General features: G+C 54.5%; 1 protein-coding gene across 8 annotated transcripts in view; it reads right to left on the reverse strand.

The window, feature by feature from the left end:
* PCGF3 (polycomb group ring finger 3) overlaps positions 1–25,328 on the reverse strand; it is a 57,587-nt gene that overhangs the window by 21,050 nt on the left and 11,209 nt on the right. For 5 of the 8 annotated variants that reach the window (XR_003432327.1, XM_027104007.1, XM_027104011.1 and 2 more), the window contains exons 2-8: positions 21,153–21,299; positions 20,664–20,816; positions 17,492–17,609; positions 16,135–16,231; positions 15,287–15,342; positions 5,461–5,571; positions 4,513–4,601 (exon numbers count right to left, since the gene is read on the reverse strand). Coding sequence is in view for 7 of the 8 variants with exons in the window: in XM_027104007.1 (XP_026959808.1) it covers positions 4,513–4,601; positions 5,461–5,571; positions 15,287–15,342; positions 16,135–16,231; positions 17,492–17,600 (462 nt within the window). In the remaining variant the exon portion in view is untranslated. Of the gene's footprint in view, positions 1–4,512; positions 4,602–5,460; positions 5,572–6,737; positions 7,209–15,286; positions 15,343–16,134; positions 16,232–17,491; positions 17,610–20,663; positions 20,817–21,152; positions 21,303–25,328 lie in introns of those variants that run through there. The other 3 variants (XM_027104009.1, XM_027104008.1, XM_027104013.1) reach the window with 3 other exon arrangements.

Here is a 25,328-nt window from a genome sequence, read left to right on the forward strand (position 1 = left end):
TTGAGCTAACTTTCGTATGTGGTGTGAGGCAAGGCACAAATGAACCTTTCTGCACGTGGATGTCCGTCCAACTGTCCCAGCACCACTCGAAGAAGACACTATCCTCTCCCCAGTGAAGGGCCGTGGCACCCGTGCAGAAAACCAAATGGCCCTCAGTCTAAGGGCTTATTTCTAGACTCCAGAATTGGCTCCATTGACTTAAAAGTCTACCTTAACACCTAAAACAAACGTCTTGATTACTGTAGCTTTTTAGTAAGATTTGATGTTCAAAATTTTCAATGCATACTTAAAAAATAAGTAGTGGGTCAAAAAGAAATCACAATGAACATTTCAAAATATTTAGAACCAAACAGTATAATGGCAACTATATGAAAATTCAACTCAAGAAATTAAGAGAAAAGTACAAGAGGGAATGTAGGAAGAGCAGAAGGAAGGAGAGACTGGCAGAAAAGAAAGTGGTTCAGCCTCTGGCAACAACAACCAAGAAAGCGGGAGGCATGCTGTGACGCCAGGAAGAGAGACGGAGAAATAGGTGCACAGGTGGCAAGGCCCGAAGACAAGCAAAGAATTCTAGGGACCGTTTCATGCCCCAAGCGTTGAAAACCTAAGTCCAAACAGAAAGTTTCCTAGAAAAAATATAACTGATCAAATGAACTAAAAAAGAAACAGAAGATTTGAGTAGGACTGAAATCATTAAGGAAATTTAATTTGTATTGATGGTTAAAAATCTTCCTACCCCTCTCCAAAAGAATTAACCAAGATCTGATGGCTTTATACAGGAAGTTTAACCAAAACAGTCAACAAAACTGATGCTCTTAATCTCATACAAACTCTCCTAGAAAATAAAAATGGGAAAAGAGAGCCTATCCCCAGCTCTGAGACTTACTACCTTGATACCAAAACTAAACAAATGCCTATGAAAAAGGTGTAGGCCAACTCCTGCAGAATGACTGAGAAAACGCCAAAAGACCCAACACACAGGCCCACGGACACAGAACGCGATCTGCATGTAAAGGAACCGAGAGAGCCACACCCCCCTCCCCGGGAGCTGGAGATGGAAAGGGAACGACCCGCGGAACCCAGGGAGTCTGGGACGGGCAGCGCGTGGAGGACGTGCCCGGGGAGGCTGGGGCCAGCACCCAGGAGTCCGTGAGGGCTGGAATAATCAGAGCATCAGACAGAAAACAGTGAAATCCTCACCCCGCGGCGTGTGCTATGTACGCGACACAGGACACACTGCCGGTCCTACAGCTGTTCCGTGTCACACGGCACCTACAGGAAGCGGCTACGTGACGCACCTCAAAAAAACTCAAAAGTATAATTTTACCTGAGAAAAGGGAGCTGCACAAAGACACCTGTTCCCTGGGCTCTGTGGTTTGTGGCTACATCATACCACCCAGCTGGGATACCCGCTCAGTAAACAGTCTCTGGAGAGCCCAGCAAGTCCCGCGGCTGCTTTCTAACCCTTCCCGGGCTGAGCGCTTGACGCCCTGTGCCGCGCGCTGCCCACGCTCCGGGCCCTTCCCCGCCTGGCAGGCCCTGCTCCGGGCCCGGCCCACCCTCTCCCCTTCTCCCACGCCCCACGCCTGGAGCCCCTGGTGCGTCCCCACCCCGTGGCTCCGAGCGCCCCGACCCCAGGGCGCCTCAGCCCCACAGGGCGGGGGTCCTAGCGGGCAGCGCGTGGCACGTCCTGGGGAAGGGCAGGCCAGGTGCCGACCAACCGGGCGCCCCGCTCCTGGCGGCAGGACACCTGATTCCCAAGGGAGCCACGGTGCGGGCGGCAGGGACACTGCCAAACAGGCGGCTGAACAGACTCCCAAGCACAGACCCTTTGAGCCCCACCGTGGACGAAGCCACCGGAAGGACAGAGTGTCCTGCAAGGAACAGGCCCGGGACAGCCAGGAGCAGATAGGCCGCCAGGGTCCCGGTGCCGGAGAGGAGGCGGGGGGACGGCAGCAGGTGGGGGGGTCAACCCCACGCTCGAAACCGCCTGTGTAATCAACAGCAGCCCACCCCCGGCACAGGCTGAGGAGGAAGGAGCTGGCCTTGCCCAGTGGGCCTGCAGCTGCCCTGGAGGATGGAGGGGGCAGGCTCTCGGGAGGAGTGGCCTGGAACTAAAGTAACAACAGAACAACTTATTTGAAAAAGGGAAGAACAGCTGTGAAGGGGTCCGAAGTTGAAGCCCAGGGGCTCAGGGTCCCAGGAGGCAGCGTGGAGAGCAGGGTCCCCGAGTGGGAGGAGAAGGTGGGACACCAGACACAGGATGGTAGCAGAGACGGGCTCCCAAAGCCCTGACCTCCCCAGGACAGGGATCCTGCCAAGTTCCGAACGGGGGAAACAGCGCGCTCCTGAGGAAGGGGAACGTCTGAGGAAACGAACGTCCTGGTTACTGGAAGCCATCTGGTGAGAGCACGCGGCTCAGAGCAGTGACAGACCAGGTGCGCGGCGCTCAGCCCGGCACTGACTCTCGCCCCACAGGGATGCAGCGGGGCCCACCCCCCGGGCAGGCTGCTGGCTCTTGAAAGCAACCGCTCAAACAGACAAATCTTCGGCACGTTTGGGGTAAAAAAGAAAAGGGGAATATTAGTAACGATAAACACGAACACTGGGGATTGAACACTGACGGAGCAGGGGTTAAGCGAGAGGGCCCACCCTGTGCCTGGAGGGGCCGGGCCGGCAGCTCCGACCCCAGATCCCGCGGGGCCTCCAAGTCCAACAAGAGGTAACTCATCAGAGCCCAGGAGAGGGGACACGCGGGCCCCAGAGGGGCGTCCTTCACCCCAATGTTTATTCTTCTCTCCATTCACGTGAAACGCATCTGAGCACACCCAGCATTCCACACAGACGCGCTTCTACTCCTGTGATGCTTGTGGAAATGTTTTAGCAACACAAGCATATAAACTGGAAAATTAAGGTTCCGTTATTCCGTTCTTATACCTAAACCACACTATTTAATTACGTCTTTAATAAATATAAGTGTACACATCCTCGTGTTTTACTTATTAAATATATATGCACTGATTAGAATATGTATGTATATATAGAAAGGTGGATATAAGCAGACCTTGCTTTATTGTGCTTTGCAGATACTGTGTTTTTTATGAACTGAAGATTTGTGGCAGCCCTGTGTTGCCAGATGATGACCAAGTTTTAGCAATAAAATATCTTTTAATTAAGCAATGTACGTTGTTCTTTAGACATGACGAAACTACACACTAAACATACTACTGCACGGTGGAAACATAACTTTTATACGCACTGGGAAACCCCCAAAATTCACAACTTGTGTTATATAGCGGTCTGGCACGAACCGCAGTGTCTCCCGAGGTGTCCGTCTGCGTAAATGTGTGGGCAGCTATGCTACACGTATACCCTGACACAGCCAATGGCCCTGAGTTTTCGTGGCTATTCCCGAGCTTTTCCTCTCCCAGATGAGGCTCAGAAGCCACTGGTTAAATTCCTATTCATAATAAACGGTCAAAGTCACAACCACGGAGATTAATTTGGGGAGAACTCGACACCAACTTTCCATCCAGAAACATCCAACCATTCGGTTTTCTCTTACGTTCTCCCATAAGAAGAGCGTGTCTTTGTTTCAGCCTCACACATTTCTCGTTAGGCGGCCTCAGCGTTTTTATTAGTTATGTGAACAAGGCCGCCCACAGCGTCTGACTATGACACACTGGTCCCATCACCCGAACGAACAGTTTCCCTGCGCTGTCCGAGGTGCCACGTCACAAGACGTGTAATCTGAGAGCCACGGCGCGCCCGGCTCACGTTCTCCCGTCTCCTAACTATTTGGGCTGGATCCCCCAACTCATGCTGAGTGACAGCTGAGAAGGGACATTTTCTTGCTCTGACACTCACGAGACACCTCTGTTCCATCATGAAGTGTGACGACTGCCGTAGCTGTCGAGTCAAGGTACCCTAATAAAAAGACCCACAGACGTGGATACGGGATTTTATCAAACTCTTCTGTAGCATCACTGTGATGACTTAGTTTTCCTTTTTTCATCTGATAATGTAGTAAGTGACATATGAATAGCGCCCTCAAGGTTACATTCTCACCTTACTTTGCATGGAAGATGCCTGCCCCACATTCTCCACAGGACAACCCGGGGTTGGGGTCGGGGGGAGCTGAAGATACCCACGGGGGGTGGAGGCTGAACTTTAAACTTTTTATACCTAAAATGTTCCACAGTGAGTATGCATTACTTTGGCAATTAAAAAAAGAAGGGAATGGGAATTCCCTGGTAGTCCAGTGGTTAGGATTTGGTGCTCTCCCTGCCAAAGGCCCCGGTTCGATCCCTGGCCTGGTCGGGGAACTAAGATCCCACAAGCCACGCGGCACGGCCAAAAAAAAGGAAAGAAAGGTAAGTAAAGGAAGGAATTGGAAGGAAAAACTAAGAAAGTTGCTGACGTTTTAACGTCTGTACTGCCTGTCGCCCTCGGCCTCCTTCTTTGTTAAACGAGAAGCGGCCCTGGGAGGGCGGGGGCCGAGGCAGCGCCCACCTGCTCGTCGCTCCTGTGGTAGTCGCCGTCCTCCTCCTGCTTCTCTTCTGCCGCTTCTTTGTTCGAACTGTCATCCGCTTTGGTTTCTCCTTTTAGCAAAAACAGAAAATACTGGGTCTTGAATCGAAAGTGTTAAACCGTTGTTTTTTAACTCTACCGTACACTTGAACGCTATAAAAACCCACTGTATTAAGAGTTTGCACACGTGAGAGCTGGGGGAGCGCTGCTCTCCACGGTGCTTTACGTGCTGCGCCCTCGGGGCCAGTGGCACGTGTCCGGGCAGAGGCGCCCCACCAGCCCAGCACCACCGACGCCTCGCGCCTCAACTACGCCAGGCAGCGAGCCATCCCCGAACTCTCACTGTTCCGGCACGGCTTTAAATGTTAAGACCCCACCTAGGGAAAGGCGGGATTCCTGGCTCCCTAGCTGCCTCTTGGCCTCGCCTCCCCGGGGGCCCCGAGCTCACACAGTCTGCAGCCCCCGCTTCCCAGGCCGACAGCCAAGCCTCTCCCTGCTGCTCACACTGTTAGAAAAGCACACGGCGGACTAAAGGGGTTTCGGAATCTGTGTGGTCCACGGCGTCAAAGATTCAAATAAGTTGTTATGATACGTACAGATTCTAAAGCACCATTAATTTTACATCATAGCCAAAGTGGAGTTTGGCCATTCTGTGAGAAAACAGACAAAGCCGGGAGAAGAGCCCTGGGAGGCCCGCCGTCTGCATGCCCGTGCTCCCTCCACACCCCACCTCCAGGCACCTTCGGGTACCCCCTCAGGCTTCCTCTCACTGGCCCACCACGTAACCCCTCGGTCGGAGACGCCATTTCTCAGCACCACCTAAGTGACACTGACGCCTGCCCACACCTCTGTCAAGGACTTGTGTGGGGAGTGGAGGGACACAAGGGGCTCTTAGCAAAAGGTCTAGCAAATAAAACCCAGCTCACTCACCATTTCGATGGGAATCTAGGTGCTGTTTCGCAGAACAGGTCTCCCCCTTGATGTCTCCAGGCACTTCCAGGCCTAATTTGTGGTAGAATTCCCTCTGTTTTCTCATTTCCGCTATTAAAAATTAATATATAATCCTTAATCTTAAGTAGGCAATGGATCACATTAAAATTCTGCTCACAAATATCACATGAAGAAAACTGAAGGCTTGGATTAAAAGTCTGAAGGCTTCTACTCGTGAGAAGGTAACAGCTTTGGACCGTGCCCCCTCAAATTCTGGAGCAGCTACCAGCTGTGGGCCGTGGGGCGCGTCCCGGGTCGGGGCCTGAGCCCCCCAAGTGGGGCGCTGCCGGTTCTCCGGATGCGCGTTCACAGCCCCGCGGGCCCCTCCCAGGCAGGGCTGCCGTCCCCACCGCTGCTGTGGCCGCCCCTAGGTGTGCCCGACGGGGGGAACCAGTACTCCCTGGCGTCTCTGGCTGGCGGTCACAGCTCGCTGAGTCCTGGAGGCACGGAGCCGCCCACCACAGGGGAAGGGTCCCTACTGAACGGGGACGACGGGCACCACGCGGCCTCCTGCCCTGGCCGTCGGTCTCCAACCACTGAGTGGGGACTGGGCCGGGCGGCGAGAGGACAGCTGGTCCAGGCTGGACCCTCGCACATTCCTGGGAAGGGCCGACTCCGTGACACAAGGTGGCTACTGATGTGCAGTTCACATGCACGTAACGAAGCAACGGTCACCGCCCAGGGCCACACGGGAGGTAGCAAAGGAAATTTAAACCCAAGCTGCTCAAACCAATAACGTGTAAGTCACGCTGTGAATAAGATTTATGTGCAGGTGACCAAGGAAAGCTCGGTGGTACCTCCCCCCTGCACGTCTGTCTCGCCTAAACACCACGAGCTCCGCAAGGGCCAGGAACATGCCTTGGTCGCTTCCTGGACCCACACGGACACTCCAAAATATCTGATTGTGCAGGAAAAACTAAAAGTGTGAGGCAGCGGACTCGGACGGAAAGAGGGAGGCCTCTCAGAACTGAACTGATGAGCGCAGGCCAGCCCAGAGCCGGGGGCGTTGGAACCAAAGACGGCGAAACCACGAGTCTGTAAATCTGGGATCAGCTTGAAAGGAAACATTTCCCTTAAACAGTCACAGAAATGCCGGCAGAGGAATGAAGCCCTGAAACGCACTGCTGGTGGTGGGAGCCCGTTCCTGTCTGTCCTTCAGGGAGGGCGGGGTCTGCAGGTAACAGCCCCCCTGATGAACGCGAAGAGGGACTCCTCACCTGACAGGTGGACAGGATGCCGCTTCACACACGGGCAGACACTGCACTCGGGACGCAGTGAGGGTCTGTGGCCGCCCCGCGTCAAGCGAGTCTGTCGGCACCTTTTTCCAACAGCATCTGCTCACTTTGGGTCCCGTTTTGGTAATTCTCGAAGTACGTCAAACTTTTCCATTATTGTTCTATTTGTTATGGTCTCTGTGATCAGTGATCTTTGATGTTACTATTTTAATTGTTTTTTTTGTTTTGTATTTTTAATTAAAAGATGTATATTGCTCTTTAGGCATAACGCTATTGCACGTTTAATAGACCACAGTATAGTGTAAACATAACTTTTTTACATGCACTTGTGTATGATCTGTGTGATTCACTCTATTGCGACATTCGCTTTACTGCGACGGTCTGAAACCGAACCTGTGGTATTTCCGAGGTCTGCCTGTACCTGGTTTTAATTTCCATTTCTTTAATTTTCACCTACAAGAATGAAAAAGGATTGAAAAATAACAATACTCAATGTCAGATATACACAGGTGTAGAAAAGTCAACTGGGATAACTTTTCAGGAAAGTACCTCAGCATATACATAAAAAATATTTTAAAACTTAACTGCTGACCCAAAAGTCCCTACTGCTAGTGATGTATCCCAAGGAAATAACCCGGTAAGGGCATAAGAAGATAAAACCTTATTTGCAACAGTGAAGTATCAGAAACAACCTAAATGCTAAGTGTCTGACAACGTGGACTGGGCCAATCAGAAGAGCTGACTCCCGGGGCTTCACTGGTGGCGCAGTGGTTAAGAATCCGCCTGCTAATGCAGGGGACGTGGGTTCGAGCCCTGGTCCAGGAGGATCCCACATGCCGCGGAGCAACTAAGCCCGTGTGCCACAACTACTGAGCCTGCACTCTAGAGCTCGCAAGCCACAACTACGGAGCCCGAGTGCCACAACTACTGAAGCCCGCACGCCTAGAGCCCGTGCTCCACAACAAGAGAAGCCACTGCAATGAGAAGCCCGTGCACTGCAACGAAGAGTAGCCCCCGCTCACCACAACTAGAGAAAGCCCGCACGCAGCAGCGAAGACCCAATGCAGCCAAAAATTAAATAAATAAAATGAAATTTATTAAAAAAAAAAGAAGAGTTGACTCCCCGCCAGACTCATTCTGTCCCAGAAGGCATTTCCAGACAGGGCCACAGAGCCTCAGAACCCTTCTCAACACCACACTGGAGATACCACTATCATCCACTACTGACAGCTGCCACACAAGATAAATCTAACTTATCTGCTACGCTGGGGTAAGAGAGTGGGCCATTTATTCAGTGGATACTTTGCAGCCAACAGAAAAGATGACACAGATCATATTTACGGATGCGGGGCAGCTCTACAACAAACTGTTATGAGAACATTATAGACAGAACATGACCTCATCTTGGGGTGAAAGTTATGATAGTGGTAAGACTAGGATGCTGTGAGTTCGGGGAGGGAGGAAAGGCTTATAAAAAGTAACACCGCCCTGGGCACATGTACTCCACTGCACCACAAACCTCGGGATCATCACAACAGGTGCAGAAGCAGCATCTGATGGAATCCAACATCCACCCCTGACAAACAGCAGCCGCGCCTGACGAAGGGCACGCAGGAGCCTGCAGCCGACCTCAGGCTTGCGGGCCAGAGACTGAGCACCTCCCCGGGGTCAGGAACAGGACGGGTCCCACATCACAGAGTTCTAGCCCGGGGCTGGCAGACGCTGCTGTGAAGCACAGACAGCGAATATCTGGGGCTCTGTAAGCTGAACATCAAAACTGAGACATTTCGTCAGTACTTACGTAACAGAAGAGAGAACAGAATTTTTATAGAGGAAACTGAAATAGATACATGTTCAATACAATGTGTACACAGGCGTACATATCGGTGCATTGCTGCCATTATTATCTTGAACAAACTGTTATGTTAGATAAATGAGGAATTAGAAAGTTAAGCGTCTTTATTTTACCTTCACTTATTTCTTCTTTGATGCTCTTCCTTTCCTTAGTAGATCTGAGTTTCCGACCTTTATCGTTTTCCTTCTTTCTAAGGAACTTTTTTTTAACATCTCTAGAAGGCAGATCTACTGGCAACAAATTCCCCCAATTTCTCTTTGTCTGAGAAAGTCTTTCTCCTCACTTCTGGAGGATAATTTCTCAGGGTACAGAATCCTGGGCTGCTGGGTTTTCTCTCAACACTGTAAATATCTCGCTTCACTCTTTGCTTGCAAGGTTTCTAAGGAGAGGTCAGATGTAATTCTTATCTCAGTTCCCCTGTAGGTAAAGTGTCCCCCTCCCCTCCCACCCCCCAGCTCCTTTGGGATTTTTTTTCTTTATCTTTGATTTTCTCTAAGTTGAAATCGACATGCCCAGGTGTAGTCTTTCCAGCATTTGTCCTGCTGCGTGTTCTCTGGGCTTCCTGGATCTGTGGTTTGGTGTCTGACATTGATTTGGGGAAATTCTCAGTTAAAATGTTTCAGTATTTCTTCTGTTCTTCTCTCTCTTCTCCTTCTGGATTTCCCATTATGTCACACCTTCACCCCACAGTCCTTAGATGTTCTGTTCTTTCAGCCTTTTCCCTTTGCTTTTGGGTTTTCAGGGACTCTGTCGAGATGTCCTTTCGCTCAGAGGTTCCTTCCTCAGCCGTGTCCACTCTAATCAGCCCGTCAAAGGCAACCTTCATTTCTGCTGCAGGGCTCTGATCTCTGGCGTTTCTTTTCGGTTCTTCCTTAGGATTTCCACCTCTCTGCTCACATTCCCCTTATGTCCTGCATGCTGTCTACTTTATCCATTAGAGCCCTCAGCACGTTGACCACAGTTGTCTTAAGTCCCGGTCTGATAATTCCAACATCCCTGCCATGTCTGGTTCTGATGTGTGTTCCATCTCTTCAGATTCTGTTTTTTGCCTTTTAGCATGACTCGTCGATTTTTTCTTGTTAGCTGGACATGACACTGGGTAAAAGGCACTGCTGTGAACAGGCCTCAGTGCTGTCGTGGTGAGGTGGCGGGGACGGGACACCCCACAGCCTTGACCACGGTTGTCCTCGGCGAGCCTGAGCCTCTGGACTGTGAACCTCGCTCGTGCTTCTCAGGTGTTCCTCCCCACTCGGGCGGGACAAGGTGGCTGAAGTTGGGTCTTTCCTGCCCCCAGGCCAGTTTTGCTCTGATAATAGCCCAGCAGGCACGGTTGTGGTTAACTGGGTCCCCAGAGGTCAGGTCTTCTTCAGATGTGCCCAGGGCTTGGGGCATTTCTTTCCCCTCCCCTGCTGGGGGAACCTGGTCGAGTTCCCGGAGACGAACCTCACAGCATCGCGAAGCCCGCCGTGACGGCCCCCGGGCAGGTCTCAACTCTTGGACTTGTCCACCAGGAGCCTCAGTGACCCCTGAGTCACAGACCAGTCTCTCCTGCCCAGGCTCTGGTTCCTGGGCGTTTCCAGTCCTGAGTCTGTGGCAGGCAGCCGTGTGCCCCCACGTCTGTGGTCAGTCCCCCATCTCGGGGGCAGCGGCTGGCCCTGCACCCTCCTCTCTTACAATCTAAGAACGGCTGATTGTTCAGTGCGTTCTGCCTTTTACTTGTCGTTGGGACGAGTGGAGACTCCTAGGCTCCTTAGGTGAGGCAACAGAAACCTGAAGTCACGAAGTTAAAGACACAGTAGTAATACCCGAGCACGAACTTTACAGTGCGGCCACTAACAAGAAGAATGGACGCCTGTCGGGCGGCGGATGACGTTTGTTTAGTGGGGTAAAAAGTGCGCGCTGCTTAGCGCCACAACTGAGCGCTCGTGTTCATCTGTAAGGGGATCTTACATACTTCACCTTGAAAATATCTTTGCACACAGAAATATTGACTTCAGTCCAGAGCAGTCATCACTCAGAAGGCGCTGAGGGAATTCTATTAGATTCTTCTCTTGGGATTTGCCTTTGTTCCAAGACTGATCACTTCCCAGTGGAGGTCAGGCGGATGCCCCTCGACTGCACAGCTATATGGATTCTGAAACACGGAAGCTGCTTCACCTGCACCAGGCCCCGGACTCCACCAGAGCTGTTTGCTGGGGCTCTGCAAACAGGTCTGCTGTGAGTCTAGGGGGTGGTCTCCGCTCCCCTTGAGCTGCTGACAGCCCGGGGCGTCTGCACGGCAGCTGGATGGGGCTTGCGATTCAAGAGACGTTAGTTGTTGAAAACTTCCCACATTGCAGGTTTTGCATTTCAGTATTGCTCTCCTTATGACATTAGGCTGGATTCATCAAGGAACATTATCAGGTCTTTAACAAAAGCAAATTTCCAAAGCCATTTGGTGTGACGTTGTTAAAGGTGTTTCTTTTCATTCAGAAAAACTTCAATCTGCCCTTAGCTCAAAAAAACCTCAAAAAACAAAAAAACACACACACAACAAAAAACTTACCACCGCCAAGGCATCAAAATATTGTGTGGCTGTGATAAGGGAAGTCGGGGTACTCAGCTTTTAACTCTGACAAAAATTCACACAAATGATTACGTCCCAAAGCGTGAATGGATTCCACCATGGACACCACTGGTTCAGGACATACGAAAGATCCAAGTATCTTCTGCAAAGTACCTGCTGGTTGATGAGTATCGTGATGAGCTTTCACTGAAAACCTAACGTTTTCACAGTTTAGTTAATTTGTTTAACCAAGTATTTCCCTGACCCCACACACGTTCACCAACACGGCTGTGACACGTCTCAACAGAGCCCACTTCAGGTTGTACTGAATTAGCATCTTCTCAACTTCCCGGAAAACCCTCTCTCCTGCGGTTGTGCCCCGTGGACTCTGCGCAGAGGCTCATTCGCCCGTCACGTCAAACGCACCCAATAAACACTGCGCAGATCGGAGACTCCGGAGCCGAGGAAAACCACTCAAACTGCCCGCCTCGCTTCCGAGGGCTGGCGTTGCCCCTAACTGTCAGCTCCCTGAGCGACGGTTCCCGCCACGGCTCCTGTTCTCAAACAGGCTCACTTTCTCTGGACAGACTTCCTCAGCCGCTGCAATCAAACAACATTTAACCAACTTATCACTAGTAAGTGATTTTCCTTGCGTGACCAACAAATGAGCCAACCAGAAACCTACTCTAATTGCAGCCTTATAGGTTATTCTTATTTTTGTGAAGAAATCCTGCTGTGATGAGACATTCCATTGTAAATTTTCAATTCTTTCTAAAAGTTGCTTTCCTCTGAGTGTTTAGTCTGATGCCAACACATCTTATAACTTTCTATTTTAACACAGATGTAGTGTCACCGCAAGATAAACAGGACGCTTCCCCGGCTGACAATGACAATCCAAGGACAAATCCACCCACCCGTCACCATGGCTGAAACGCTGGACGCTTCTCCCCTTGTCTCGATGCAGTGGGTGCTGGTAATACAGCCTCCACAGCGTTTGTGCCGACGGGGCTGGTCCACCTGCTGCAGATGCTCCAGCCGCCGTCGAGTGTGAGACAAACGTGCGTCCCTGAATGAGCGGGGCCGTGTTCCAGCAAACTATCCGTGGACGGAGACATCTCAACGCAAAACTCTCATGTCACAAAATATTCTCTTTCTTTTGATTTTTTCCAACTATTTAAAAACGTGGGGACTTCCCTGGTGGTCCGGTAGTTAAGAATCCACCTTCCAATGCAGGGGACACGGGTTCGATCCCTGATCCAGGAACTAAGCTCCCACGTGCCGCAGGGAAACTAAGAGCCCGTGCACGGCCAAACACAGCGAGGACCCAGCGCAGTGAAAAAAAAAAGAAAAAAGTGAAACACACCCTTGGCTCAGGGGCTGCACGCAACAGGCAGGGCCGGGTCTGGTCGGCAAGGGGTTTGCCGGCTCCTGCCTCAGCCAGCGCGAAGAGGCAAGAGAAAGAGATGCAGATGCAAAGCAGCCCTGCTCCAGAATAAAGCCCACAGACGCACTCACCCACGTCCACAAAGTTCGTAACAGAACATTCACCGCGCCCCTCCCCCAGGTGAAAGCAAAAGACGACACACGTGAAGAGTCGGTCAGGAGAGGAGCCTGGATGAACGGGAGGGGCCCCAGCAGACCCCGGAGAGGAGCAGCTGCAGCTGCGCGAGGGCATGTCACACAAAATAGGTCACGATAAAGTGTACAGGTACAGATGCTGCCTCGGGGAAAACGGGCTTTTCTAAATTATAAAAACAAAAAGAAACAAGAGACAACTAAAAAACTCATCTTCCACCTAAAAGGCTTCATCTACAAGGGAACAGAAGAACAGTCTACCGGCCACAGGCTGGATCCAGAAAGCCAAGCCACTTTTTATTTCCCAAAATTCGCGAGAGGACGCATGCGGGAAGTGAAGCCCCTGCCGCGGGGTGGGCAGCTCGAAGGGGCTGCAGAGCAGGAGGGCATCCTCCAGACACCCCGGGCCCCCAGGGTCACTGCTCGGTCTCGGGTGAAATGTGCTCCGGACTCTCTGGAGGACCCGGGAGAGGGCCCATCTCAGAAACCAGCTTTGCAAGCTGGCCCCAAACCAGAGAAACTGCAGACAGCCCACGTTCAGAAAACAGCCCGCTGCTACGGACCTGGACACTACAGCGATCTTTTAAAGAGCGACAAAGGACCGAAAGTTTGAGAAAACAGAGGAATGGATTATTTGCCTACCCAGAAAGCACCCTGGACTGGGGGCAGAGCTCAGGCTGCCTTGGGCATTAGTGTGAACTTGGGGAATTCTGGAATCCCTCCGGTTCTTCCACGTCAGGGTGGCGATCACGGCTACAGGCTGCCTGTGGAGAGGACGAGGGGACGCGTGCACAGGACAGGCTCGGCAGAAGTCGGCAGAGTCTTACACCCGCCCTCTTCCCTCACAAGCCAAAGCTCCACTGAGAACGCGTCACTGTGCTCCCCACGTGCCGACTGCTGGCCTGAGACACCACCGCCCGCAGGGGTGAGCCCAGACCCTGCAGACCGGCTCCAGGGAGCCAAGCGGGCAGAGCCCGCCAGCCACAGATCGAGGAGGCTTTGAACTTCAAAAAGGACAGTAACTGCAATAACCTGAGAACAGTAAATGCTCAAAGCCATCTGATCGGGGCTGGAGCGGCTGGGAAACCAGCTCATTTTCTGTAAACAAATAAAGGAAAACTTCACACATTTGTTCTGCTGTTCTGTACAGAGTGGATCTTGGGAAACCAAGCCGGGGAGCGTGCCTTTATGGAGGCCTCCCTGCCATCAGTGGAGGCGGGTGACGGAACAGGGGGCGCGGCCTGGCTGCCTCCAGGCCTCACGGGCTCTGCGGGACCTGGCTGCCAGGACCACATCTGCGAGGGCCCCGTCTGGGCGGAGTGACACTGGAAGGCGCCAGAGTCCAACAGGGCCTCTTGATCCCACACACACACAGGAACGTGGAGACAGGAGGGGCCAAGGGGGGGACCCGCGTTGACCTTGACTGAGACCAACTAAACCCCGAGAGACGGGAACGCCTCACCCACTAGGACCTGATGCAATAAGGAATCAGTACTATCATCTCGGTTTACAAAGGTGCTGTAGCTCCGAGTTTGAAGAAAAATCCTTCTCTTTGGGGAACGAATGGCAACGTTTCCAGATGAAACAACAGGAAGGGCGGGGGAAGGAGGTGAACAGGTTTCACCACAAGCTGACAACTCCTGACCCTGGATCATAAATACGTCGAGTTCTTTACGGGATCTTGCCTGTTGCACGCTGCAAATATCCTGCAACGATTTTGAACCGTGTCAGCACTTTATTTTCCTGCAGTCTTTGCCTTTCTCCAGTACTAGAAAACCCTTCAAATGTCCGAATATGATTGTTTTTATCTACATTTACTCAAGAAATTTAAACTCTTCTTTTATGAATGAATTCTACGAACAATGAAAGAAGACTTTAACGATATCACTCCCTAGGTTGTGTCTTAAAGATCAGATGTGACATCCACTGACCTAACTGAATAAGCCTGTACTTGAAATTATAACCCTCTTCTGAAACACGGCAGTGAGAAAACACTGCCCAAATGAATTGCTAACGTATCTTATCTTTGAAAGAAAGTTGTGCCTAGCTTTTATCAGCTGGCAGTGCTTCACCAGCCACTGCTCACACTGAACAGATTTCTGAGGCCTGTGTCCCCGCCCGCCCCCCCAGTCACTGCCCCTCAACAAGGGCAGGACAGTCTCAGTGTTCAGAATCGCAGAAAAGTTTTAAAAAGAACAGCCGTTTCCGCTTTCAGGATATTTGTGCCACAGAGTATTTCTTCTCAACTCTCACAGATTTGACTTTAACTACAGTTAAACTTTACTGACACAGGGTTCCCGGCCTCACCTCCAGGCGGCACAAGTGAGAGGCTACCCTGCGCCTCCTGAGCGAAGTGGGAGGTGTGAGTGATGATGGATGAAACCGGCCAGCACATGGCCCCCATCTGCCCCGGGCCCCAGGCCAGCGGCTCGGCGGAAACTGCACTGACTGGCCGGCCGGCTGAGCAAGACGTCCAAAGCCAGGACCCCGGAGAGAAAAGCCCCTCAAAGGCCGTGCTGCGGACGCAGAAGTCCAGGTGGATGCTCTGACACTTACCTTCTTGGAGGCCTGGGACCAATTTGTAAACAATATCTTGCATGGTTCTGTCATGACTGGCAAAAAGAACAGAACAGGTGGGTTAGCCAGAAGCGTCAATTGTCTAATTCTCGAACGTTTTCCATTTAACAATAATAAGCTCCACAATCACAAATTTGGAGTTTTGGTTGAATTTTGCTTCTAGTTTGCACTTCAGAACAAGTCTGTGCTAGCGAAAGCGACACGTGGCCGGAAGGAACCCGTTGTTCAATTTGGGCTCTATATGCTTGTGAACATTTCAAATGAGGAGGAGGACACAGGCAAGATCCTTCGGTGACCAGCTCCCTCTGCCCGCTGGGCTTCTCAAGTCCTAACAGGTATCAGGCAGCCTGGGCTGTGCCAGGCCAAAGGGAGTTTCTCACACTTTCCTGACCAGGGTCCGCGCCAAGAAATACCTTTCACACTCCCGTGTACCTGAACGCGTGGCGCGTGCGCACACACAGAAGCATAAAACACAGCTGGCCTCCAGCAGACACGACACCCTCCGAATTTGCTACTAAAGCCACCAGCTTCTCAGAAAGCTCGTCCGACCCACAAGAACAGGACGCTGGGCAGAACCGCTGCCACACGGCTTGACATCGGGCTGGCTGGTTCCTAGGTCTTGACCTGGGAGCAGCTCTCCCTCCCACGACACACCTCAACTCAGGGGTCAAAGTGCAGCCGGCCCCCTCCTTCAGCCCCGCCCCTCCTGGCAGGGCGGCCCCCATCTGCCCCGGGCCTCAGGCCAGCGCCTCGGCGGAAACTGCACCGACTGGGCGGCCGGCCGAGCAGGGCGGCGCGAGGCTCGGGGTGAGGCCCGGGCCGCTTACCCGATGTACTGCAGGGGGTGGCTCTGGTGGATGACGATCCTGCACGTGGGGCACGTGTTGTTCTCCTCCAGGTACTTCACCAGGCAGCTCCGGCAGACTGCAGGGAGCGCGCACGTCAGGGCGATGCGTGCGCACGCCAGAGGGGCGAGGCGCGCATCAGAGGGAACGGGAGCGCGCACGTCAGGGAGCGCGTCGGCGGGGTCTCCGCTCCTCCCGGCAGGGCTCCCCGAGGCCACAACGGGACACTGGTGACAGGCCCGCCGCCCGGGTCCACCACCACGGAGGAGCATCAGCTGCCCCTGGACAGAGCTGAGGCCCAGAAACAGGAGGGGAAACTGGAGGAGCAGCTGAGGGGGCCGCAGATGCGCCTTCACGTCCTGTCACAGGGGCTCCGCCACAGGGGCTCCGCCACAGGGGCGAATAGTTACATTCTAGAAGTTAGCCTGAAAGATCACCGGATTTCTTTGTAGGACAAAATGAGATAAAATTTGCTGAATATAACATAAAATACTGCCAGCCAATATCTTGAAATACAATTAACTTTAAAATAAAAATTCTGTCAAAACTGGCAAATATTTTATTTTCTAAACTGAAAAATACAGGATCAAAACTCATCAGTGTTAGAGGATTCGTTTTACTTTAGGAAGTGCCTGCCCCTCGGCCTCCTGGGCCGGCCGCACAAGAGGACCCAGCCTCCAGGTGAAGGCTGCAGCCTGCTCGGCAGGGGCAGGGGCGGCGGGGCTTAAAGGAAGGCGCGCCCAAGGTCAGCGCCAGCTCGAAGTCCAGACCTCCAAACACCCACTGGCCTGAGCGGCAGACGAGCAGACTCCTCTGTCTACGGAGTTTAAGGAAGTCATTTGCAAACGGCAAAAATAAGCATTTCTGCCCACTAGAAACGAATATTCTGTCGTACCACACGTAACGGTTTAGTTGTTATATCGAAATACCTAATTTTTCCTTTTTATTCAGCTTTCTTAAGTGACACGTCTACTGAAATTACCCACAGTGTTTTAACTTCAGACAATTTTTCTCATTTATCTTCGAGATCTCCTGTACTCCTGCTGCTGTGTCCTGCTGTGTACTTGAGCTAAAAGCTTTTGGTAAAAAAAGCCAAAGTATCAAGAGCACACAGAACATTCCGCACATACATGTGTGCACTCAGTCACTGCTCCCCCCCCCACGGCTGTCTAAGGCCACGTTCTAGAACATTCCGCACATACATGTGTGCACTCCGTCACTGCTCCCCCCCCACGGCTGTCTAAGGCCACGTTCTAGAATATTCTGCACATACATGTGTGCAGTCACCGTGCCCCCCCACCCCCAGCTAAGGCCGCATTCTAGAATTTTCCGCACATACACGTGTGCAGACACTCGGTCACCGTGGTCGCGTCGATGAGATACCCGCTGCACAGGCGGCAGGTGATGTGGGCGTTTATGTCCCAGAGTTTAATCTTTCTGGTCAACATCTTTGGCTTCTGCAAGAAAAAAACACGTATTAACTAATACATGAAACGGTGTGATGTTTCATCAAAGGTTTGGGTTCAGCGGAAATCGAGCTACAGTCTGTGTGTCCAGGAGGAGCTCAGAGTGAGCAGGGCTGAGGCCAGGTCCCCGCCCTGCGGCCCTGCTTCCACCATGAGACAGGCAACCACCCAGCCGCCCCTGGAGGACTGGGTCATCCTGGCCCCAGGGCAGCGCTGGGCCGCGGACACGCTGCCGCTTCTCACTTCTCCCCCTTCCGGGCCCCCGGGCCCTCTCTTCCTGCTCAGAACCCCGGAGGCCAGCTGGTGAGGTGACGCGAAGCAGGGGAGGTTTGTGGAGCAGTGGGCGGAGAGGCCAGGGAGCAGGTGGGCCGAGCTGAGGCTGGGTCTAGGCAGAAGGAAACGTGGTCTCTCTGGAGCTCTGGTTCCTCCGTAAAGCCGACCACATGGGAGCAGCTAAGGCCCCCCCACCCTGGGAAGCACAGCCCACAACACGGCATCGTAAAAGTCCAAACGTCTGTGCACTGAAGTGTGGACGCGTCGTCTCTGCGCCGGTGGGCGGGTGCCCTCCAGAGCTGGGGTGGCTGTGACTGGCTCTCCTGCCAGACCACAGGCTCACGAGGGCAGGGTCTTGTCATCTGACCCAATACAATGCTGTGCAGCAGGGGAAACAGTCCCAAAGACACCACATCCTACCCCAAACCTGTGTGTCACCTCACATGGCAAAAGGCCCCTGAGGCGGGAGACGGCCCTGGAAGCCCCAGCGGGACCTCATGTCACCACAGGGCCCGTACGAGGGCACGAGGCTCGGAGGAGACAGGAGAAGCTGCCTGTGGGCTGTGAACGGGGAGGGGGCTTCTAGGAGCTGGAAGGAGCCTCTCTGGGAGGAGCAGCCCTGCCCACACCTGGATTTTAGCCCCGTGAGACCCGTTCTGGACTCTGGCCTGCAGCGCTGGCAGGTCAGACACCCATGTGGCCGCAGCCACTAGATTCCTGGGGGTTCCCTGCAGTACAAGTAGGAGACTCGCCGGATGCTGACGCCGTGCAGGATGCAGGGAATTTTCAAGACAAGCATCACCAAGAGAACTCCGCAGAGAGAGACAGGACCACGCTCCAGGAGACGGAGGGCCTCCGCATCCGCGTGGGCGGCAGGCTGGACAGTGCCGCCTCGCCCAGCAGCCACAGCGCACATGGCGCACGGGCTCCCGCGGCTCAACGCTGTTGCCCGAAGGCAGAGGGAAGGAAATGGCTGGGCAGGCGGGGCCCCCTGGAGACTAAATCGTCACCTGCACTGAAACCCAGCGGAAAAGACTGTCAGCGCAGACTGACGCAACCAGCGAGGCTGCCAGGCTCAGTTCACCCATAAAGCGAGAGAGACTGTAAACCAGCAAGAACGCCCTACGACTTTATTCACGGAGAGTAAGACGTGCGGCAACACTCGCGGTTCTCACCCGAGTCTCTCCTCTCCCCTCGATCACAGGCGCGAGCCGACGCGTGTCCCCGCTAGAGACACCTCTCCCTCGGCCCCTGCAGTGGGCTCTGAGCTGTCAGGAGAGACTAAAAGGGGTGCTTCTCACAGGCGCCCCACGGGCCGACCCACGGGAAACGAGCCCACGTCTGCGAGGCCCACTCGCTCTGGTGTCATGGTCACCACGTGCTGTGCCAGGCCTGGCCTGACCACTCGCACCCACTAGGACCGGCTCCGTGGAGAAGGGCCCACACGCCTCGTGGAGCAGGAAGTAATGGGAAATAATCTAAAAGAGAGAAACCCTAGTCACTCCCAAGGGAAGCAAAGCAGAGACGGGAGAGCACTGACTGGGCAACGTCCCCGCTGGACGCCGAGGCCCAGGGTGCGCCGTCCACCACCGGCACGACCGAGCCCGGCGCTGTGCCCTCGGCTCGCTGGGCGCTGTTCACACACGTCACCAACCCACAGCCAGATCACAACCAAAACCAGCTCCAAAGTCACACAGACGGGGGTTGGGGTCAGTGCGAACTCGTGTTTAGTGGCAACCAGGCAGACAGGTACACATGTGTATGCACACGAGTGTGGACTCACCCACTCACTCCCAGCTCTGTCTGCTGGGAGGGCCCGGGAGTGACCACTCCTGGGCAGCCCTAGGACCTGGCGTGTCCACACCACGTCTGCCGCAAGGGGCCAGCGCTGCCTGGACACGCAACCAACTCCGGGCTGGGCAAGGAGCATAGCAGGACCTGGGGCCCCACTGTGCTCAGATAGGGAACAACTACTATCACTGCTTACCACGGCAGGATAACACAGAGGCCCATGAGGCTACACAGACAGACAGACAGACAAGGGACACCCTTCCTCGCAGAATGGGAGCTGATAAGTGGAAGGAGGGCTGCAAGGTCACCACCCCAGGACAACTGCAGTGACCACTCGCTTAGGAATCCTCGGGGGGTGGTCAGCAGCAGCGAGACTTCGCCAAGGAAGTGAAGGTTCCTAAAGGCTCCAAGCGTCTCCCCACCAAACACTCATCAGCCCCAAGGGAGGGCGGGACCCTCAGAGGAGAAACCCCTAGAGGTCCCCGACTGGGTGACCAGGTGACAGCCAGGTGAGGACCGGCCAACCATCACACGGAGAAGGACATAGCACCCCTGGCAGGACTCCTGCCAGAGGGTCCCCCACCCCGAGTCCCCAGGGGAGAGGTCACTCTGCAATGCCATCAGGGTCGTAAAAGCTAAGGCCAGACAGGGGGCCAGGCTGTCCAGGCACAGCGCCTGCCAAGGGGCCTGGGCAGCCAGCTCTGCCCACACGGGGCCTCCATGCCGGCCCCAGGCACACAAGTAGCTGCCGTCGTGAGGGGCCAACGCTCACGGTCACCACCGCTGCGGTACGGTCCTCAGGCCGCCCTGCACAGCATCCGACACCCAACACCAGACACCAGGTGGGCGCCCATCCAGACAGAGAAGGATGGCGGCTCGAGGCTCTGGGTCCCGTGCTCCCCTGCCAACTGTGGGGCCCAGGCAGTAGCTCGGACACTTCCTGGGACAGCAGGCCCGCCCGGAGAAGGCCGCATCTCCCACCTCCTTGCGAGGCCGTCTGTCCCCTCCTGCTGCCTCTGCATCGGACGCTTCCGGCTACGGGTGCAACGCGGTCACTTCTTGTCCGCCGTGCCCTCCGCGCTCTGGCTCGTCACGTCTGTGCCTGCCTTGTGTCTCTCGCTGTCTTTCCATTTTCTAGCACAGAAACGGGACCTGCTATTCAATTTCGTGTCATTTATGTGACGCACACAGCCCTGTAATTACAGTCTTGCTAGAAGTTTTAGATGAGTCCCACGTAGCAAACAGTGGGACAGAGTCGATCAGAAACGTTAATCAAGAGGAAACTTGAATATGTGTAAATAACTGTGCCCTGATCCGCTCTGGAGCTGCCCCACGTTAAATTTTAAAGGCATTACAAGGCACTGACCTTTTCTGTGGCTACAACAGACTCATAAGGTGTAATTCAAGGTAAATGTAATCAATTCACATGCACTGAAAGAGGAGGAAGATCGAAGTTTACGCCGCATTTACCTGTACACACAGCCGGATCCTCCGCTACATTCTGAAGCCTATGGAGACACACGGGACGAGGCGTCACCCACACGTGCCGTCCACACAGAGCCTGGCTCCCCGGACCCGCAGCTTCGGCGGCTCAGGTAAACAGGTCTCTTCCTTTACCTGCTTAAAACAACCAAAAGAAAAACAAGCCTGGCTGACAGTAAAGGCACGGGCCACGGAGACGGAGCAGGTCTGGGTGGCAGCCTGGTGGCACCGAGGCCCAGGGCTGCTGGGAGCTGGGGGCATGCAGGGGCTGCACCACGTGCTCTGGGGACCAAGACAGCAGGACAAGGGCCCTGGAAAGCTCCCGGGGAGGCGGTGGGCTTCAGGGTGACCTAGTGGGAGGCTGGGCCTCAGGGACGCCGGCGAGAGCGAACCGTGTTATTTAATTTCTGTGATGCTGTTCGCATCTCACGCCCTGTGAAGGAGTCCCCCGGGCCGCTCACTCAGTGACCCGGAACGAGGACGCCCACAGGCTCGAGCCGGGCTCTGGGCCAGCACGGACAACAGACAAACCAGCGCGTGGGGATGGAGCGGGCCCGTGCAGGCTCGCGTGGGGCCTTGGGGCCTCAGCCAGGTGAGCACAGGCAAGCACAGGTGAGGGGCTAGGACGAGTGGCAGGCCAACCAAGGGGCAGCGGAAGGGCGGCACTGAATCGGTAGCACAAGGCCCCTGGAAGGACCTGGCCTCAACTCGGGGCAACGGGAGCTGCGGGACCAGAGAGCCGCCAGTTGCTCTCGGGGGTCTGAGGGGTGGGGTGGCCGGGCGTCCAGAACCTCGGTGGACCCCCCCTCGTCTGCCCATGCCCCCCCTCCTCATGGAAGCCCGAGGTCTCCCCACCCATCGGGGGGAAGGGGGCAGGGCCCGGGGGCTGCTTCCTTCTGAAAAGCAGGGGTGGAAAGCACCAGGGCCCCGAAACCACGAGAGACACCTGGGACAAGAGGCCTGATACTCAAGTGATTCGTATCACACCCAACTTATAGCACTTTTACTCTCCAAGTTTTCCCATAACTGCATGCTTTAGTAACTAGTCTTTAAAGCTCAATTAACTTTTACAAGAAAAAGGAAGAAAGGGAGGAAGTGGGTCAGTTACTCAGGGAGATTAAAAGGCACTTACAAGAGAACACAGAGGAGACCCGAATGTGGGTGCAGACCAGAGCCCCTGTGGGGTGAGACCAGAACCCCTGTGGGGTGAGACCAGAGCCCCTGTGGGGTGAGACCAGAGCCCCTGTGGGGTGCAGACCAGAACCCCTGTGGGGTGAGACCAGAGCCCCTGTGGGGTGAGAGCAGAGCCCGTGAGGCTGGAAACTGCTCCACCTGCCATCCACACGGCGGCCACCGAGCCCTTGAACTCTGGCCAAGTGTGAGCGCAGCACCTCAGTGTACTCAGTTTGATTTAATCTCGGTGTGGCCAGCTACACAGTTATAGACGCTTGACATGAGTTCTTAGACAGCAGCGAACAAAAAAGACACAAATCCCTAGAGCCCACATTCTCATGGAGGAAGACAGACAATAAATAATAAATGCCACGAGCAGGTCCATTATTTAGATGTCAAAGGTGACAAACACGACCAACCAGAGCGGGGAAAGGGGGTCGGGAGAACAGGGTGGCTGGGAATATTTCACTGAGAAGGTGACATCTGAGTAATAATATAACATCATGAACAACTTCATGCCAATCGAGTTGAAAGTTCATAAGAAATGGATAAATTCCTAGAAAAATAACTCAGCAGAATTGAGGCAAGCAGAAACAGAACCTGCAGAGTTAGTTCTAAGGAAGCTGGCCCAGGCCGGTTTTACCAAACCTGTGGGAGCCCCCCTCCCACGCAGACCCGCCCAGAGAATCCTTGAGACAGATTCCCGACTCTTGCGTGAGGCCTACACAACACACACCGGAGTGGAACGGGGGACAGACCAAGTGACAATCGTGACACGTCCTCCGGGGTGTGCAGGAGGGCCACCCCAGAATACGAGGGACTCGTGTAAGAAGCGGATGGAATTCATGACAAAAGCTAAAAGGAGGGAAACGATAAGATCCTCGCATAGACGCACAGAAATCACTTGATGAAACTCATTATCCATTCATGATTTTCAAACAACTCTCAGCAACTAAGAATAGAGGTAACTGTCCACACCTGGTAAAAGCTCTCCATTTAAGAGCCACTAACACACACACCCACTAGGTGTGCCTGACGTTCACAGCTCTTCCCAGCAGCCGCCCGTGGGGAGCAGCGCGGCTGAGCGTCCCGAGTCCTCTGGACGCGGCCTACGGCAGAAAGTCAGCACCCCTGGGGGCTCGTGACTGGCCAGACGCTCCAGGACACCAACGCTCCAGGAGGCCTGGCCTCCCCCGAGGGGCCCCAACACTGCCAGGTGGCCTCTTCCCACCTCCCCACCCCCCCTGCACCCCCGCAGCACCCGCTTTCCAAGGGGACCCTTCTCCCTCCTACCTGGGGATAGAATATCAGCTTCCACACCCCGTTCTCTGGTCTCCAGGCTGATCCAGTCCCCGCTCTGCTTCTCGAGGGCTCTGACGGTCCCAGCAAGCCCTTCTCATTCCAGAAACTTCCATACCTCCCTCCCGACAGGACCCCCTCGACAGGACCCACCCACCTGCTCAGACCTCTCCCTCCCGTCTTCCGTCCCCTACCCCACAGATGTGCTCTCGACAAGTTTCCGGTGACGAGGACAGCGCCAACGCCCCCAATCTCCAAGGTCACTGCCCACCCTGCAGCCCAGCTGACCCCTCTCATGTGGCCCCTGACACGGGGGAGCAGCAGGTCATGGAGACCAACCCCAGCCCGACACTGCAGAAGGGCCAGGCCGCGCTCCCCACACCCTCAGGCTCACCCCGGGTGCCGGGGGCATTTGCGCCTGCGAGAAGAGGCCCTGCCTTCCTGTCCACTCACCTCGGATCACTGCCCACCCCGTCTGCCCTGCTCCCGCCCCCGCCCCTGACTCCACAGTATGTTTGAGGGGTCTTCCCTGCACCGCTGCCCTTGTATTACACCTACGTTACCCCTTTCGTCCTCTAGGGAAATGCACTGGGTTTGTTTTGCAGCATAAATGCATTTACTAATCACAATCTGGAATTCTTTACTGAATGTAATTAAGGAGAAAGCCCTACAACCCTAACCACCCAACATTTACTGCTGTTCCTAGTGTAACAGTGCACTTCCCTCCAATACTTCTAACACACACACACCCTCATTCTCACTCAAATGCATCCTCAGACCCTCGTGACGCACGAATAAAATGCGAGCACGCGCTGGCACTCAGCACGGGGCACAGTCCGGGGTCTCCGACTGCGGCCATGCCACATGTGACCGGGGGGCCCCTCGGCCCCTCCCAGAGGCGCTGGCCTCAGCCAGTCCCATCCCCTTCCCCTCAGGACCCCCGGAGAAAACTGCCTCCCCACACAAGCCCACCCCGGTCATGCTTCCCGCCATTCACATATCTTATGAGAACCTTAACATTTTCTATTTATTTGGGGGTTAGTGTTGCTAAGTTATACTTTCCTAGGAAACGGGTCATCAAATTTATTGGCAAAGAATTGCTCACAGTAGCCTGTAAACTCATTAAACAGCTGCACTGCGGAACGTCTGACAAATAACAACAGCACGTACTTTAAAGGACCGCCTGGGCCCTGACTCTGGAAGCTGTGTGAACGGGGCAGGCCGCCGTCCTGAGACTCGCCGAGCGGCCGCATGGACGGCGCATGGACGGTGGCTCACTCCTTCTGTCTGAGCGGCGCTTGCCCTGACGCCCGGCCCCTCGCCCACAGCGGCAACCTGCCTGCATCCCTCGGGGCTGTGGGGACGAGGCTGCCGCGAGTGCTGTGGCCGCGGCTCTGTGCAGGCGGCCGTTCCGGGGACACACCCACTGTGGAGGCCACCTGTGCCCGGAGGGCCGTTCTCCCCGCCTCGCCCCAACACCACAGCCTCCGTGGCCTTCTGCGCCCGTGGCCCCGCCCTGGATGATGCCACGGCTCCTGGCCGGACGGCCCCCTCAACCACGGCGCCGCCGATCCCTTCTCCACAGAGAAGCCTGAGCAGCCTTAGAAACACAAACCAGACACACACCCCTGAATAAACCAACCGAAGGAACCCGACTGCTGACAAGGGATGCCCTCCCTCCACGTTCCGCCC

Source organism: Aethalodelphis obliquidens, unplaced genomic scaffold, assembly GCF_003676395.1.
Source record: "Aethalodelphis obliquidens isolate GAN/ISIS:26980383/991018 unplaced genomic scaffold, ASM367639v1 scaffold6, whole genome shotgun sequence".
Lineage (NCBI taxonomy): Eukaryota > Metazoa > Chordata > Mammalia > Artiodactyla > Delphinidae > Aethalodelphis > Aethalodelphis obliquidens.